Below are 15,589 nucleotides of genomic sequence, written 5' to 3'. Positions count from 1 at the left end.
TATTTATCTCTTCCTCGTCTAGAGTTTGTAGCCTATATATCCGTGTTTTGCACCTTTTTGTCGAATTTAAAAACATTGAAATGATAAGAATTAACATTATGTTACAATAGAACGTGGTTACATGTATAAGACAAAGCCTTCCAGAAATTGTAAGAATAATTTTAAACATGAAAATATTATTATTATAAACATAAATGCATTTGGTTAAAACTTTTTGTTAATTTATGTTAAACATGAGTGTTCTTTGTGATATATTTGAGTCTCATGTCATGTTCTCGGTATTCTGAAAATCATGTTTTTAATAATTATTTTTAATGTTTATAAAAGCAACCCTGTTTAAAAAAGGTTTTACCACCATGTTGAAAGGTGCTTGTTACTTGTGTGTCAAGAAATGACCAAGCAGAGAGATGGAGTGATAATGAGTGGATGTAAACCTTTGACAGAGAGAAAAGCAAAGGCAGTCCATTCATGTTCCTTTCATACTTTTTCCAGAATGAAGCTACAAGAATTGAATGTGCAGGTTCTGGTTAGTCTGGCCATTTAATGTATTTATTGAAACAGCAATATGCCTCCAATTTAGACCAGATGAGGAGGAATCTAGCGGTGAAACAGTAAACATCCAGCTGAGAATGAAAAACATTACCAAACACAACCAAAAAGTGCAATCAACTGAATGTTCTTCAACACCACGATAACGCACGTCATAAATCTCTAAATTTCACTTTAATTTTGTGTGTTTCTGTGTAGGCTAGACTGCTGCGGTCTTCTTGATAATATGCTCCATTGTTGCTGTCTCTGATGTGTCCAGACTGATCTTGTATTTAGCCAGAATCTTGAGTATGGGCCTAAGCTTTAGCCACCATTGAGTTTTTGGTAAACGATGCCTAGAAAAGAAACAGAGGTATGTTGCATAGAAGCATATGATGATGCAACGAATGGATTCAACCACTGAATCTTGTAAGATAAAATATAAGAAAATGCATGATCACTGGCTGTCAAGTGCATTAATTAAATTAAATCATATGTTAGATTAGAATTGTTACATGGGTCCTTAAACATTAACCAAAATGTTTAGATCAGGATAAGGAACTAATAAGTATGCGCATATCATTCAGGTTTTTTGTATGTCATGTCTTACCTTGCCCAGGGCCAAGCCACATCTACTGTAATAATGATCATACTTTAAAAAAACTCTAAAGTGATCACTTACTCAAAGTCAGTGTCTTGTTTAAGTCCAGAGAGAGGTTGGAATACCAAAGATCTTTTCTTCATTCCCAGAACGCAAGCAGAGTCCGGTGTATTAGCAAAGATGCGACCTGCTCATACAAGAGTCAAAGACATTTGTGGAAAGACAGGCAAAGAACCGTTCATTTCAGATTAATTTTTACCCAAGTCAATTAAGTAAAGTCACATGGATCAATACTGAGAAAGTCGTTTCTATTCACCGTGTCTATAGCACTCCTTCAGTTTATCTGTCAACCACAACACTGATTTAGCGCCTATCTTTGTGCCAAAGTTTCTGTCGAATGGCGTTGGAGTTCCACCCTGATAAAGACATTGCTTGATTAAATGTATTACATTATCTATATACATTTTAAATAATCTACTGTAAATATCCTATACTGATGAAAACACAAAATAATGTCGATATTAAATACACAGACCTGCTGCATGTGGCCAAGCACATTCTTACGACAGTCGAAAACTCCTTTCCCTTCCTCAGAGTACAAACTGAAGATGAAATCTGTGGTGTAATTTGCATTGCAATTCTCATTCCTGGGGGAACACAGTTTTATGTTTTATTTGACTGCTGCAACGAAAATCAAATAACATATCTACATTACTGCAGATGTCGACTGTATTTGTGAGGTGAAATTGTGAAGTTTACAGTAAAATGTCACAGAGAAATCGGATAAAGAGTGACAGAAAGGCCAACCTGAGGATGAGGCCTCTTTTCACTGTTGTCTTCATCTTTTCCAAAAGGTGTTCCACATTTGTCTGTGTCCCAAACAAAAATTCATAAAGTATAAAATACCTTTACCTAGCAGTAAACATAATTTACAGCCAGTCAGCCATGCATAAACCATGTCCCACCTCAAGGTCGTGGATGCCAAATGGCTCTTCGTATATATAGGCAGCATCTGCCCCTGCAGCCAGTCCTGCCATAGTTGCCAGATATCCACAATATCCCCCCATAGTTTCAATGAGGAAGACCCTGCGCTTTGTTCCAGCAGCAGATTGTTTTATCCTGTCACATGTCTTAAAAACACAAAAAAATTGTTGTTTAATTTTATGTTTTCATAAAATATCTATTTACTAATCAAATAGTGAAAAATCACTGTAATTTTACAGAATGTTTTATTTGAGAAGGTTTATTTTTGTTTAAAAAAAAATTCTGGTGCCCCAGCTGCCAGAATATCACCGTTTTATGAACAAAAATGTTAAAGTGTGTGGGGAGTCCCCCATTGTGCAATCAGCGTCGCCATGGAAACAAATCAAAGCCGCAGTACCTGTTCTCAACACACAAAATGCATAAAAGCCAGGGAACATGGACAGAGGGTGAGATACAACTCTCATGGGCTGGACGATTAACCTTGTGTATTTTCTCCCCTCTAGAGACGGATGGCTGACGACCGGACAGTATCTCACGGACACTATTTTATAACCACGCCGGGCAACCCAGAGGGTTCACGAGCATGAAGAAGACAGACCCTTATACCCCACGGTCCCACTACTTTTGCACTCTTGTTTCACTGTGTGTGAATAAATCATCAGGCTTGCTGTGAAACTGTACTGTGTCAGTATCGTTGATTTACGCTCCACAAGCTGGTATATCATATTCTATATGTGGTTCAGGTGCATGTCTCTTACTGTTGTAATTGTATTGATGGCCGTATCAGTTCCGATACTGAAGTCTGATCCAGGAACATTATTAGACACCGTAGCTGGAATAACAACCAGAGGAATACACAACTCTTCATATTTTTCTCTGGCAGTCACTAATTCTAAACCTCCAACAAAGGCCTGAACAAGAAAGAAAGGTATCAAGTTATGAAATGAAAAGACTTTAAATGTTCTTTACTATTGGCTGTGGTACTGTATCTTTAATTTCCTCACCTCAAACCCTCCAATGATAACCAAGGCATGAATGTTAAACTTGGCTATATTCAGACTGATCTCTTCAATCATACTAGTTGGCAGTGTCCTTTAATGAGAGAGGAAGTGAGCAAAAAAGGAAAGGCCACCAGCAGGACCAAACAGATTTCTCACTTAAAATGTATATTAAATGTATTATAGTAATATAGGCAAATGTGCTAGCATTATCCAAAGCATAATAAATGATGTCGTACATCAATTAATATGAATTAAATGAGCTCTGTTGTACCTCTTTGTTCCTAAATAAGAACCACCTTTGCCTGTCCATCCTCCTACAAAAGACCATGTCATTGATTCAATCTGGGAAGGGTGGAAAAACAGATACCGTATAAAGCACCTGTACTCGTGGATTTGTCATGCTCAGTGTGTGAAATAAATTACATTGCCATGCGCAAGTCCCTCAAATCCGTCATGTACAGCCAACATGGTATGTCCTTGCAGGATTCCAATCCTGACTGCTGAACGAACTGCGGCGTTCATTCCTGCGCACGGAGCTCCCACATTCAGTACAGCAATGTTTATATTACTCTAAAAGAAGAGAGAAATTATAAATCAAACTGGTCAAATTCTTTGTATTGTGATGTTGTTACACACCTTGACGTCTGGGGCAGTCACATGGGCCAAGAGTTTATACGTGTTCCAGTTGTTCTCAAAACTCCTGCAGGAGTGCAACAATAAAATAATCTTAGTTTGCATCAACTATAATGAAAGCGGAGGGGATCAAGAAAGATAAGAATGAACAACTCACTTTCCCCTGAGCTTAACAGCTTCATCAAACTTGCCTTCTGCCATAGCTTTGGTCACGTCTTTAGTCTAAAAACCGAAAAGGACGTATTACGCAATATTGCTTTTTTCTCAAATTGCTGTATGCAGTAAAGTTTAGAGGAATGTGTCTATGCCACTTTACCACTTGCACACACTCCATGAGGGGCAGTCGAACAGCCTGGTTTCCAGACAGACTGACCACACAAGCAGGTGTTTCAGGTGTTGCCTCTAACAATGCCATTACAGCCTCCACCCCCATCCTACTGCCCTGAGAACAAGTGAGAGAACAGTGTTACCTTTAGACAAATATTTTAAATTATGACACATCATTTTTTATTATGCCACATGAGTACAGGTTATAATATTTATGGGCGGTCTCCCTTTTTATGATAGGGATCATATGACTATGGCCCTGACTCAAATGCCCATAACCTTAGTCCTTTGCAGTGAAATAGATTATGTAAAACTACATAGACTGTTGCAAAGTAGCAGGGACATTGGTAGTTTATTGTTGTCCACCCAATAACATCAAGGATGTCAATTGAAGCATTTACCAGGATTCTGTCAAAGGCTGAAGGTGTTCCTCCTCTCTGCACGTGACCCAGAACAGTGGCTCGTGTGTCGAAGCCAAGCTTCTTAGTGACCAGCTAAACATACACAAACACACAAGCATGTGTCCGGAACCAACTAGAAGATTATTAACTGTGTACATATCTTGTGTTGCTCTTACGTCTTTTAACATATCGCAGGTGATGGGTTTTCCATGGAGATCTAAAGCTCCTTCTGCCACAATGATGATGTTCAAACGATTGCCAATGCTTCTTTGCTAAACAGTAAAGCATAATATAAGACAACTATGACGTTAACAATGATTATGAGTAAATTCGAAATAGATCTGTTCAGTCATGATGTCAGTTTGTAACAAACCAGAAGGCTTTTTTGCCCTGGGTTTTTCTCAATAACAAGATCATTATTCATTTGTTTGCAACATAATTTAGACACAGTCCTACCTCAAAAGCCCTACAGCACCTCTTTTTTGTCAAGTAAGTAAACTCACATTAAAAAACATCCTAAAATCTCTTTCCAGGGTTCAAGAGTGCAAACTGAACAGCTCTACAGAGTCAGTTAGATAGAATGTGTATAGATGGTACATAGGTAAGTCTTCGGCAGAGATGGTCTTCCCAGCCCTCATCCGGAGGCATCTCGGGAATAAAGACCCAGTCGGCCCCGCATGCCAGGGCGGTAACCAAAGCCAAATACCTACACATTCAAACCAAAACTTACACACATATCTGCTAAGTGGAACCATTTGTATTGTGATAACATTTTTCTCATGGCAATGACCACATGACATGAACAAAGAGAAATGCTGAAAATCTATATTGTTGATGTGTGCTTATATATATATAGATATATATATATATATATATCTTTATATATTGGCAAATTATCACAATTACAGCCTGTAAAGTGTTACGGAACTTGTAGAACTTTAAAGGAAATTATTGTATTATTGTGGATTATTTGCAGGACATACACAAACTGTGAAAATGTACCCTAAAACAGCATGTGTATTTGTGCATAAATGTATACTACTACATACCCACAATGTCTGCCCATCACTTCCAGAATGAAGGCTCTTTGATGACTGCAGAGATGGAATAAAGATTCCCAAATCAAATATGTCTTATCATGCTAAAAAAACAGACCTGTATGAGTGTACAGTGTGTACCTCTGAGCTGTTGTTGTGATGGCATCTACAACTTCCATGATCCTGTGTAGGGCTGAATCTGTGCCAATTGTCATGTCAGTACCACAGAAGTCATTGTCTATAGATCCAACCATCCCGACGATGTTAAGATGAGATGAACGCCTGGCTTCCTCTGCTGTGATCTTACCTATAAGCACGAACAGACATTTGTTTCACCATGTAATTCAGCAGCACAGGTTAAATAGTGTGGAATTCTTAAGAGTATCTTAGAATACTGTGGTACAGAAATTTCAGTACTTGGTCCTGTATATACATTATCATAGTACAGTGGCACCACAGGAAAAAAAGACAATAGGATTTACAAACGATCTAATGTTACGGAATATAATAAGCTAACTGATTTACAGAAAGTTATTCTGTGTAATGTAGTTTCTGGGTTGGGCAGTGTAGTCTTACCTGCTTTCAGCAGCGTTTGGAGCTGCTCACTCCATTCATTTCGGAACTCATTGGCACCTGTCAAGCTGCCGTCTCCACCAATTACACATAGATTAGTAATGCCCAACTTTACAAGGTTGCACACTGCTTTAGCTCTGCCCTCCTTAGTGCGAAAGTCTTCACAGCGGGCACTGCCAATCACTGTGCCACCCTGCCAACACAGAAAGAAAGAAGACAGTAATGACGACTTCTAGCTAATGTTTTACAATAATTAAACTGGTACGTTAATAGCTCAATGTAGTCTACAAAATGTTGATGAAAGACCAGTGCTTGAAGTGGGCTAGTACGTGCCGGTACACAGTACTTCTCTATTTTAATCTTTAGTGATTATTCTCTTTTTCCTCTATACCTGCACTTCTTACATGTTGCATTATTATATGGGTGATTAACAGTGATGAAATTCCACTACAGGTTTAAGATACATTTCAGACAACTGGGATTTCAGATATTTCCACTTCAAACTTAGAAAATATGTACTCTCAGATCTCAGAGAGAAAGAGCCACAGTAAAGAGCATCTAAAGCTAACTACGACTCGAGTCTTCATTTGAGAAGAAGAGTTTAGCTAGTTGTAAAGCTGCAGTTGCTACACTACAGTGAGGACAACATAGTGAAAAGGCAAAAAGGCTGGCATCATACATCGTGCTAAGATGGAAGCTAAACGAGGTGAAAAGATTTCTGTGGCTAGTAAAAGAAGTTTTCGGTCATCCATAGCATCTGCTAGCTCATTAATACATGCACGAGCCAAAGCTAGAACACGTCTTTCATTTGCTGAACAACGAGCCCCAGCATAAAGCTGCACAATACATGGCAAGCCTCATCCCCTCAAGCGCTGCAAATCCTTCAAGGCCAAAACGCTGGAGGAAAGAAGGGCCTTCCTCAAAGAAAAAGGAATCTGCTTTAAGTGTTGTGGCTCAACTACTCACCCCGCCTAGGACTGTCCTAACGCAGTTAAGTGTTTGGATTGCAATAGCACCTGGCACAACTCTGCCATGTACCCTGGACCCGCAGCTCATGTCAAAGCCCCCTCAACTCCACCACACAACGGCGGGGAGGAGGAAGAAATCAGCATCATTAAAGGGGTTGTTTACTCAAGCTGCACCGAGGTCTGCGGCACAGGAAACATCGGCTGGTCATGTGCCTTGCGAAACTATATCCTAAAGGTCCCTGAATGCAGCTCGTCATCATCCACATCTTGTCAAAGTAGCGGAGCACATCCCAGAGGTTGACCCTACTGCCTGGCAGAGATATAATAAGGGTGTACAAGGTTTCGGGACCAAGTCAATGGCCCCCACAATGCCCCTTTGGCTCAACGTTTGGACTTAGGATGGGTGCCAGTTGGAGAAGTCTTCTTGGGGAATACACATAAGCCAACAGTCAACATCTTCAAGTCATCTGTGCTCGACAATGGCCGGCCCTCCCTACTCAAACCCTGTACAAGCTTTTGGTCGCAAGTGGGCAGCTGATTCGTCTGTTGCACAAGCTGTGAGCACGCTGAAGCTACGCGATGTCATTGGAGCACCATGCACAGGAAGACAGGGTCTTGGGACTTCACATTTCCAACAGTGGAGAAAGGCAGGAACCAGTGAAAGAAGAACCATGATTCAAGAGGAGGTACGGAACCTGGAAGAGGAAGGACGTAGATCAAGGGCAGTGGACCTAGCTTCACAAGGGGCCTGGACCAGATGGGATCTTCCTAAGAGGAAGATTACCTGGGCGGACCTATGGAGACTGGAGCCGTTCCGCATCTCCTTCCTGCTAAGGTCAGTGTATGACACACTCCCAACCCCAAAAAACCTGCACAAGTGGGGTATGAGAGAGGACCCATTGTGCAAGCTTTGTGGGGAGAGGGGCACCATGGCACACATCCTGTCTGGGTGTAAAAAAGCACTCACCCAGGGAAGGTACAGGTGGCGCCACGATATGGTGCTCATGACACTCGCCAACGCCTTAGAGCAGGAGAGGAGAAAGAAACGCCAACCACTTCGGAAAATAACTTCAATCAAGTTTATAAGGGAGGGGGAAAAGCCACCTTCCACAACAACAACAAGAACCAGCCTGCTTCAAAAGGCCAAATCATGGGAAATGAAGGTCGACCTGAGAGAAAAGCTGCAATTCCCACAATTTGTCCAGACAACCCTGAGGCCGGATGTGGTACTGTGGTCTGAAGAGGGAAAAAAGATCATTCTCATAGAACTCACAGTCCCATGGGAAGAGGGGTGTGAACAGGCCTTTGAAAGAAAGAGCGCCAAATACCAAGAACTGCTGCATGAATGTAAGGGGGAAAGGATGGCAGGCTTGGCTGTTCCCGGTCGAGGTCGGCTGTAGAGGATTCCCCGCTCAGTCAGTGTGGAGATTGCTCACAGCAATTGGGATAACAGGGAAGGAGAGGAAGAGCCTCTTGCTGGTTATGGAGCAGGAGGGAGGAGTTGAGCTGGAAGCCAGGGGGAGAAGATGGGCAGTGACTTGGCCACCACTGCCGACCCATCGGGAGGGTGTTGCGGACAAGGGTCGAAAGTCCAAAGCCAGTCAAAACTTGCACCAATCGGAATCAACTATCCCCAGACTCAAACTTTGCGTGGCAGTCTTAGCAGTGGAAATGGCAGACCTGATTCACTACTAACTAAATTTGTAACTGGATTGCACAAAGTTTTACACCGACAGCAAAGTGGTCCTTGGCAATATCTATAATGAATCCAGACAATTCTACGTTTACGTCCATAATAGAGTTCAGCGCATTCGCCAAGCCACAAAACCTGAACAATGGCACTACGTGCGCACAGAAGATAATCCTGCCGACCATGCATCAAGGTCTATCCCGGCCTCATTCCTGGCACAGACATCGTGGTTTATAGGACCTAGGTTCCTGCTCAACCCCCTCGACAAACCAGATCCTGTTCGGTCATTCAACTTGGACACAGATATCCGTGCACAAGTGAGTAGCTATGCCACAAAGCTGCAAGAGAAAATCCTTAGCACAGAACTCTTTCTAAGATTCTCCAGCTTCAACAGTATCGCTCAAACAATAGCACTCCTCATTCACGTTCTGAGGTCCTTTAAGCTCTCTAAAAACACGGACAAGTGTAAGGGGTGGCATAAGTGTGATCTGTCTCGTACCTCGGATGAACTATCGCTAGCGAAGGAACTATCACTACACCAGGTTTCTACACACACCTGTACTACAGAGACAATCCCAAAATATAAGAGACAATTAAAAAGATGAATCTGCTTTGAAATACTTGTGACAGTGCAAAGAATTCTATTCCCCAAAAAGAGCTGTTTAAAACTAATAACATGGGTCATCCAGGTTTTACAAGTCAATTTGACCTTGAACATGAAGCTTATAACTTATAAATATGCCTGATTAATAACATGACATTATAATAATAAATGATTAAACCAAATTGCTTCGGTTCTTGTTTGAATGTTGTCTTGGCTTAAGATTATAATATGTAAAGTTTTTATTTATTACAAATGAGCTAATAAAATAACTTAAATCAATATTATGTTTCCAATAATTTACTTACTGGGGATGTAGCCATAATGCATAATGCACATCCAGTTGGTTTTCACAGACACACCGAGGACCTGTTGGGGTTTATTCTGCGATAACAACTGGCTGGGTGTACTTATATTGGCAGTATAGAGTTGTTACTAGAGGAATATGTGAAGGCAGGTCAGTGTGCTTGAGATCAGCATGGTATTTTGGTTAAATTACCAATGTGAATTGGAGCTTTGTCCTGAGCTGTACTTTTACTGTTCATATTGTACTGCAGCAGTTAAAGCCCCTGTGAATCGGAATTTGCGATCGTTTATACTTCCGTATTTACTTCCCAGGGATTGCACATACTTAGAAACAAATGTATAGTATAATGCAATGTAAATTGCTTTGGATAAAATTGTCTGCCGGCATAAATGTACATGTAAAAAGAGAAATCCATTGATAAGCCATTTACAATATACGCTGCAATATTTCATGAACAAATAGGCATTGTGACTTTTTATTTCACTGGGACTTTAAGTATGTTGACTTTTTACATTTGCAGAGTTTTTACATGCACAAACATCTTTGTTACACACACTTCATGGTCAAATACAAATAAGCGTAATATGTGCTCTTTAAAGACAGCAATGGACTTGCTTGTAATCTATGGGTGATGATGGGTTTGCAAGTGCAAAGTGTGAAGCTTGTATTTTTGCTACAGCACTTGTACATGCGTGTGTAAACACGTGAGTAAGCGCATATGTGAGTTATATTACCCCGTATGTCTCTGGGTGAACTCTGGCATTTTGAGAGCCATACACAATGCCTGAAGCACACATCTCACACACACAAGTTTTGTTGTTATCATGTGTGTGCAAGATAGTAAAGAAGTCAATGAGAAACTATGTGCAACGGTGTTGAAAGTGAGGAGTGATATGGCATGAGGTGTAGATGAGTTTGTGATCTTCATTACCAACTGTAGCATCATTGACACGCTCTCCCAGGTTGCCAGTCGGATGTTGTCTCCTCCATCAACCAGACCTTGATAACCCTAGACATAAGATGAGCAAAAAAGGGCAAAAGAGAAGAATACAAACCATATTTAGCACACAACAAGCAGTTTTCTATTACCTTCAGCATAATTTTGTTGTGTTTGTCATACAAGCATACAAACCTCATGCACAAAATAGACTTTAGCACTGGTGTAGATCCCAACTCTGACCGTAGCTCGGACAGCAGCATTCATACCTGACAGATCGCAAACAATGTGTCATAACTATTACAATTTTATTATGTTATTATTTCATTAAACAGTTACAGTACAAAAGTGCATACACTCATTTTTGTGTCTTTGTGTGTAGTATTTAGATTTGATTATTTATAATGTACTTATTTATGTATCAGATTCAGATGGAATCACTTACATCTTTTAATTTATCACAAACTGACACATTGTTGCATTTAATTAAGTTGGAACCAGTTCAGCTAACCACAAATTAACTAGAAAGTGTTTGGGAAGAAACTGATTTTGGTCTTAATACAAACTGTTATCTTATCATCTCTCTCACACACACACACACACACACACTGAAAAGGGCAATATAAGTGGCTTGAGTTTCATTTAAGATTGAACAAGAGAACAGGCAAGCCTCATTGCACAGCTCTATGGAGCAGTTATATTGCCAAAGGTCACCGGCTAAATATAACACCCCCCAGACAGAGAGAGGGAGTGAGAGAGAGTGCGAGAGGGAATGTTGGTTATGGTTTTTCTAGGACTAGTTGACATTACACAGTAATTTGACTTGTTCTCCAGCTAGTACTAGATAAGGTTAAAGGCGAGATCTCTTTCCAACAGCTAAAGGTTGGATAAAAGGTCAGTGTAAAAGCTCTATGACCTCATATGACCTCAATGATATAAGACTCCTCCAGCTTATTCAACATGACTGCTATAGCAAATGAGTTGGCGAGAGTTCAATAACCTAATCAAGGATTCTACAGCCCATCCAACAAGACCAATGAAAATCATCATCTATCAGGTTGTTCAAAAATCCAAAACAATCTCACTGGAATTTGTAACTATTTTATGAGGTGGCTAATTCGCATTAATTCCTAATATTTGCTTTCGTGTCAGGGGCGTTAGGTTTAGGGGTGGGGTTAGGCCAGGGGAAGGGCTTCATCATTGCTTTTTTCCTGAAAATCGTACAAATCTGTACAGATTTGTCACCATGTAAAATAGTTAGAATATTCCTTTGAGATGAGGTTGCATAATCTAGCAGGCGCATTTGACTTTACAGCTCGCCAGAAGAAAAATAAAATCCAGCATATTTTGATGGATGTGGACAGTAGTTCACACACAAAAAAAGCTGTTTGAAAGAGATTCATGCATTTCTCCTGCTTTTCTAATAGAAATTCTTAATAGAAAGATTGAAATTTCTCTTGCTGCACAAGCTCAAAACCCACTTTTAAAAGTTTTATTTTATATACTACAGAGGGAAGTTATTTATAGGGGCAAAATTGATGTTGTTTATACATTTCATACATTTTCATATTAAATTCAACATGCAAACTGTTTTTGTTTGCAACCAATTAAAAGCACTGCACCTTCAAAGCCATAGAAGGGTGTATGAGAATTACAGAGATTTACAGTACATGTTGAATGTGTTATAGGGTTAAGAAATATCTAAATGATGTTTAAACATCACTATTATAAGAATACAGAGTTGATAGCACAATCGCTGTCCACTTGCATGAAAAGACATGGACATTTTGCTCAACATTTGCTTCTGCGTTTCTTAGAAAGAAGAAGTAAAAATCTTGTTTGGACATAACGGTGAGCTATTTAGAAATGTTTCTTTGTTTTGGGCAAACTACTCCTTTAATGTTGTGTGTAAAACATACTACATACCACAAGACTGATGGCAGATGATGCCAAAACATTGCGCACAAAAATGCTGAGCGGTAAGAGTTAAAAATAGTTTAAGAGTTGTTAGATAAGGTTATATTATGTTAGAAATGTATTTACGATCAATCATTTAACCAACTTTAGGTTAAATTTAGCAGATGCTAACTCAGCAGACTGCTGAAAGGCCCATAAACACTGACTTACATACAGTACATTGTGCAGTGTACATTACAGTAGTATAAACTAACATAGAGATAAATACACACTTCCTCACCCTGTGCATCTCCTCCAGAGGTGAGGACAGCTATGGCCCTCCCGACGCCCATTTTTGTGGGGTCCACAGATTTTGCCTGCTGCATATTGACAAGATGGCCTGTGGACGACAAAGAAACAATGACTGTCTTTCTGTTTCTTTCTGTCCTGGTGTCTGTAGCTTTCTATCAGACCAGCTCTATCCCCGACTGTTTGGGAAAGTGAGAGGTCTCTGTGCCTTATAGAAGTCCTTCACCGTTGTATATAGTGTAATACACACCCACACAAAGTGTGTCCACCCCCTTCATAACTAAATATAAAGTTAACTAGTGTGACACCACATGCTTGGGATTAGGAGACATGCACAAACACACTCTGTGCTTACTGTTATTCTAATCACTAATAGAGGCCTATGTGATCCCTGTGCTAAACATCCAAGCAATGTTATAGAAAAAACACATGAACACACACGTGCATGAATACAAGCATCATTGGGCCAATACTGTAGCATGCGTGACCTTCATTGCTTTCTATTCCCATAGGACATACCTTTGTGGATGTGCAGCAAAAAATAGGCACACGCACACAGACATACAGACATTGTGCAATCAGGTGGAACTGCAGACGTCACTGAAGCCTCCGTCAAAATTGAGTTTATAAGTAGGCTTTACATCTATAACACAAAGACATTCAAATGTTATGTTCAAATGTTTTGTCTAACCTCGAAATGACCAACTAAGGTTAAAGCAAGCTGAGTCTTTTTCAGAATTAATTAAGTTTAATTTGAACAAAACTACCATATTAACATAACATGTATTGTAAAATATTATTAATCCATATTTATATTAAAACATAAAAAGCAACATAAAAAGCATTTAACACATTTAAAAACAACAACAAAACATTGATAAGTTATGTTTAAGTGCAGCACCTCTCTCTCCCCAACAATTGTATTAAATTAACGATTCGTTGAATTTTAATGTATGTTATTTTTCTTCAACTCCAAGTAAAATAAAAAAATTCTAATAATTTACATTTACATTTATTCATTTGGCAGAAGCGACTTACAAGTAGTTTTTTTACAGTGGCACATTACTGTAGAGCAATCAGGGGTAAGGTGTCTTGCTCAAGGGCCCTTCAGTCATGACCTGCTGGCATTGAGATTCCAACAGGCAACCTTCTGCTCACAAGCCCAACGCTCTAACCACTAGGCCACAGCAGTCAAAAGTAATAAAACTTTTGTTTTGGTTTCACTGGGTCTCTAAATAACCTATTTGTTAAATGGGTCCTGTAGTTTAGTCGCATTTAAAGAAACTTAGGTACGGAAGCTGCTAGGTGTCACCACGCTGGCACGGAAGAAAACAGATGCAAATAGAAAAAACACAAGCACATTCAGAAAGCATCTTCATTATTTTGGCCACACATGCCCAAATACTAGCAACACACACAAATGCAGAAACGCACTGCAAATTCTCGCAACACAAACAACTTCAGAAAAGCTGCAAATTCTAGCACCAAAATACAGAAACGTGCTGCAAGTGCCACAGACGACAATGGAAGTGTTTATGTTTGGACTTGCTTATTCTCTAACAAAACAAATACTGTGCAGACATTGTTATGATGTTGCCAGATAAAAAAACATGGTATTTTAGTTTTTCTTCAAGTTACTCCAGATAACCATAGAAAAATGAAACATGTCCAAAAATATCATGGTACGTATTGGTAAACTTTGGTTTAGAAAAAAAGAGAGAAAAATAACCACATTAGCTAAATATATTTACAAAAACTACAAACATCATTTTGATCACACGTTTGGGATGTATAATGTTCTGAAGGCCACTTCCTCTGAATAATGCTTGAATAATCCTACTGGATTGTTAAGCAAATCTCTCTCCAACTACATCAACATCTCTTGTACGTCAGCCTCATTAATCTGTTTTTCTTAAATCAATCTTTTAAAACTGTTTTAGTGATGGCTCAATACTTTGAAATCAGCTGGAAAAGCAGTCTAATACTATAATTGGATTGCACGCAGCATAGTTTACGTGTATTTATTGGATCAACAGGTTGGTACAGGTGCCCAGGGGATTTTGATTTTAAAAACGATTTAATAGTAATGATGAGTATTAGTATGTACTGTCAATACATTACTTTGTTGAATCATCGCCTTGGAATTATCCGTTTTTTTCGTTGTCAAAATTAAGTTATTTACATAATGTGATGTTTTTCCTTCTTTACGTTTTATACATTTCAGAACTGTTTTTACACATGTAATGCAAAAACCTTTAAGCTTGTTATCGCAAAACTTCTCAGAATGCATCATAGAAACTTACAATTCTGAAATGTCTCATCTGAATTAAATGTATCAATAAATGTTTTGTCTTTTTTATGGAGAAGGTTGTGATTGCCCCATAACTCTCTAAATAAAGAATAGTCATTTAAAAAATATGATGAAGGGCTACTTTTAAGGGATAGTTCCCACGAAAACAAAGATTCTGTCATCCTTTACTCACCCTCTTGTCATTTCTAACCTTTATGGCCTACTTTCTAAAGACAGAATTTCCTTTAAGGGTGAACTCTCACAACATGAAAAAACATAATTTACTTACACGCAGATTGTTCCAAAGAATCTGAATCTGAATAAATGTCTTTGTTATGCCTCAGTGACATACAGATATCATCCCCCATTGACTCCCATGCATACAGGTCTGGAACAATCTGAAGGTGAGTAAATACATTGTACATTGATGCATTTGTATTTCCCCTAATATAAGTAACCATATTCACAACTCTATTATGTATCTTGATTTATTATCTATTGCTGTC

General features: G+C 39.2%; 1 protein-coding gene across 1 annotated transcript; it reads right to left on the bottom strand.

The window, feature by feature from the left end:
* Window positions 1-414: 414 nt before the first annotated feature.
* On the bottom strand, window positions 415-13,054 carry pfkmb (phosphofructokinase, muscle b). The gene is made up of 22 exons (XM_079459792.1): window positions 12,786-13,054; window positions 10,784-10,857; window positions 10,583-10,660; window positions 6,089-6,278; window positions 5,654-5,819; window positions 5,525-5,569; window positions 5,073-5,181; window positions 4,652-4,747; window positions 4,476-4,568; window positions 4,064-4,189; window positions 3,905-3,969; window positions 3,751-3,814; window positions 3,538-3,684; window positions 3,386-3,456; window positions 3,118-3,205; window positions 2,872-3,024; window positions 2,095-2,259; window positions 1,937-1,998; window positions 1,665-1,776; window positions 1,446-1,545; window positions 1,211-1,316; window positions 415-884 (listed from the first exon to the last, which is right to left on the bottom strand). The coding sequence occupies exons 1-22, from the start codon at window positions 12,868-12,870 to the stop codon at window positions 749-751; spliced, it is 2,331 nt and encodes a 776-aa protein (XP_079315918.1). The 5' UTR covers window positions 12,871-13,054; the 3' UTR covers window positions 415-748.
* Window positions 13,055-15,589: the final 2,535 nt, after the last annotated feature.

This window comes from Barbatula barbatula, assembly GCF_947034865.1.
Source record: "Barbatula barbatula genome assembly, chromosome: 7".
Classification (NCBI taxonomy): Eukaryota; Metazoa; Chordata; class Actinopteri; order Cypriniformes; family Nemacheilidae; genus Barbatula; species Barbatula barbatula.
This window is presented reverse-complemented; position numbering and strand designations above follow the sequence as displayed.

Bases quoted from the DNA above. Each gene is read 5' to 3' on its own strand.
- pfkmb (XM_079459792.1), bottom strand. From the start codon at position 12,870: ATGCAGCAGGCAAAATCTGTGGACCCCACAAAAATGGGCGTCGGGAGG. The intron at 4,190-4,475 runs GTAAATGCTTCA...ACTTGTTCTCAG, and splicing joins CAGCCTTTGACAGAATCCTG to GGCAGTAGGATGGGGGTGGA. The intron at 3,025-3,117 runs GTGAGGAAATTA...TTTCTTGTTCAG, and splicing joins TTATCATTGGAGGGTTTGAG to GCCTTTGTTGGAGGTTTAGA.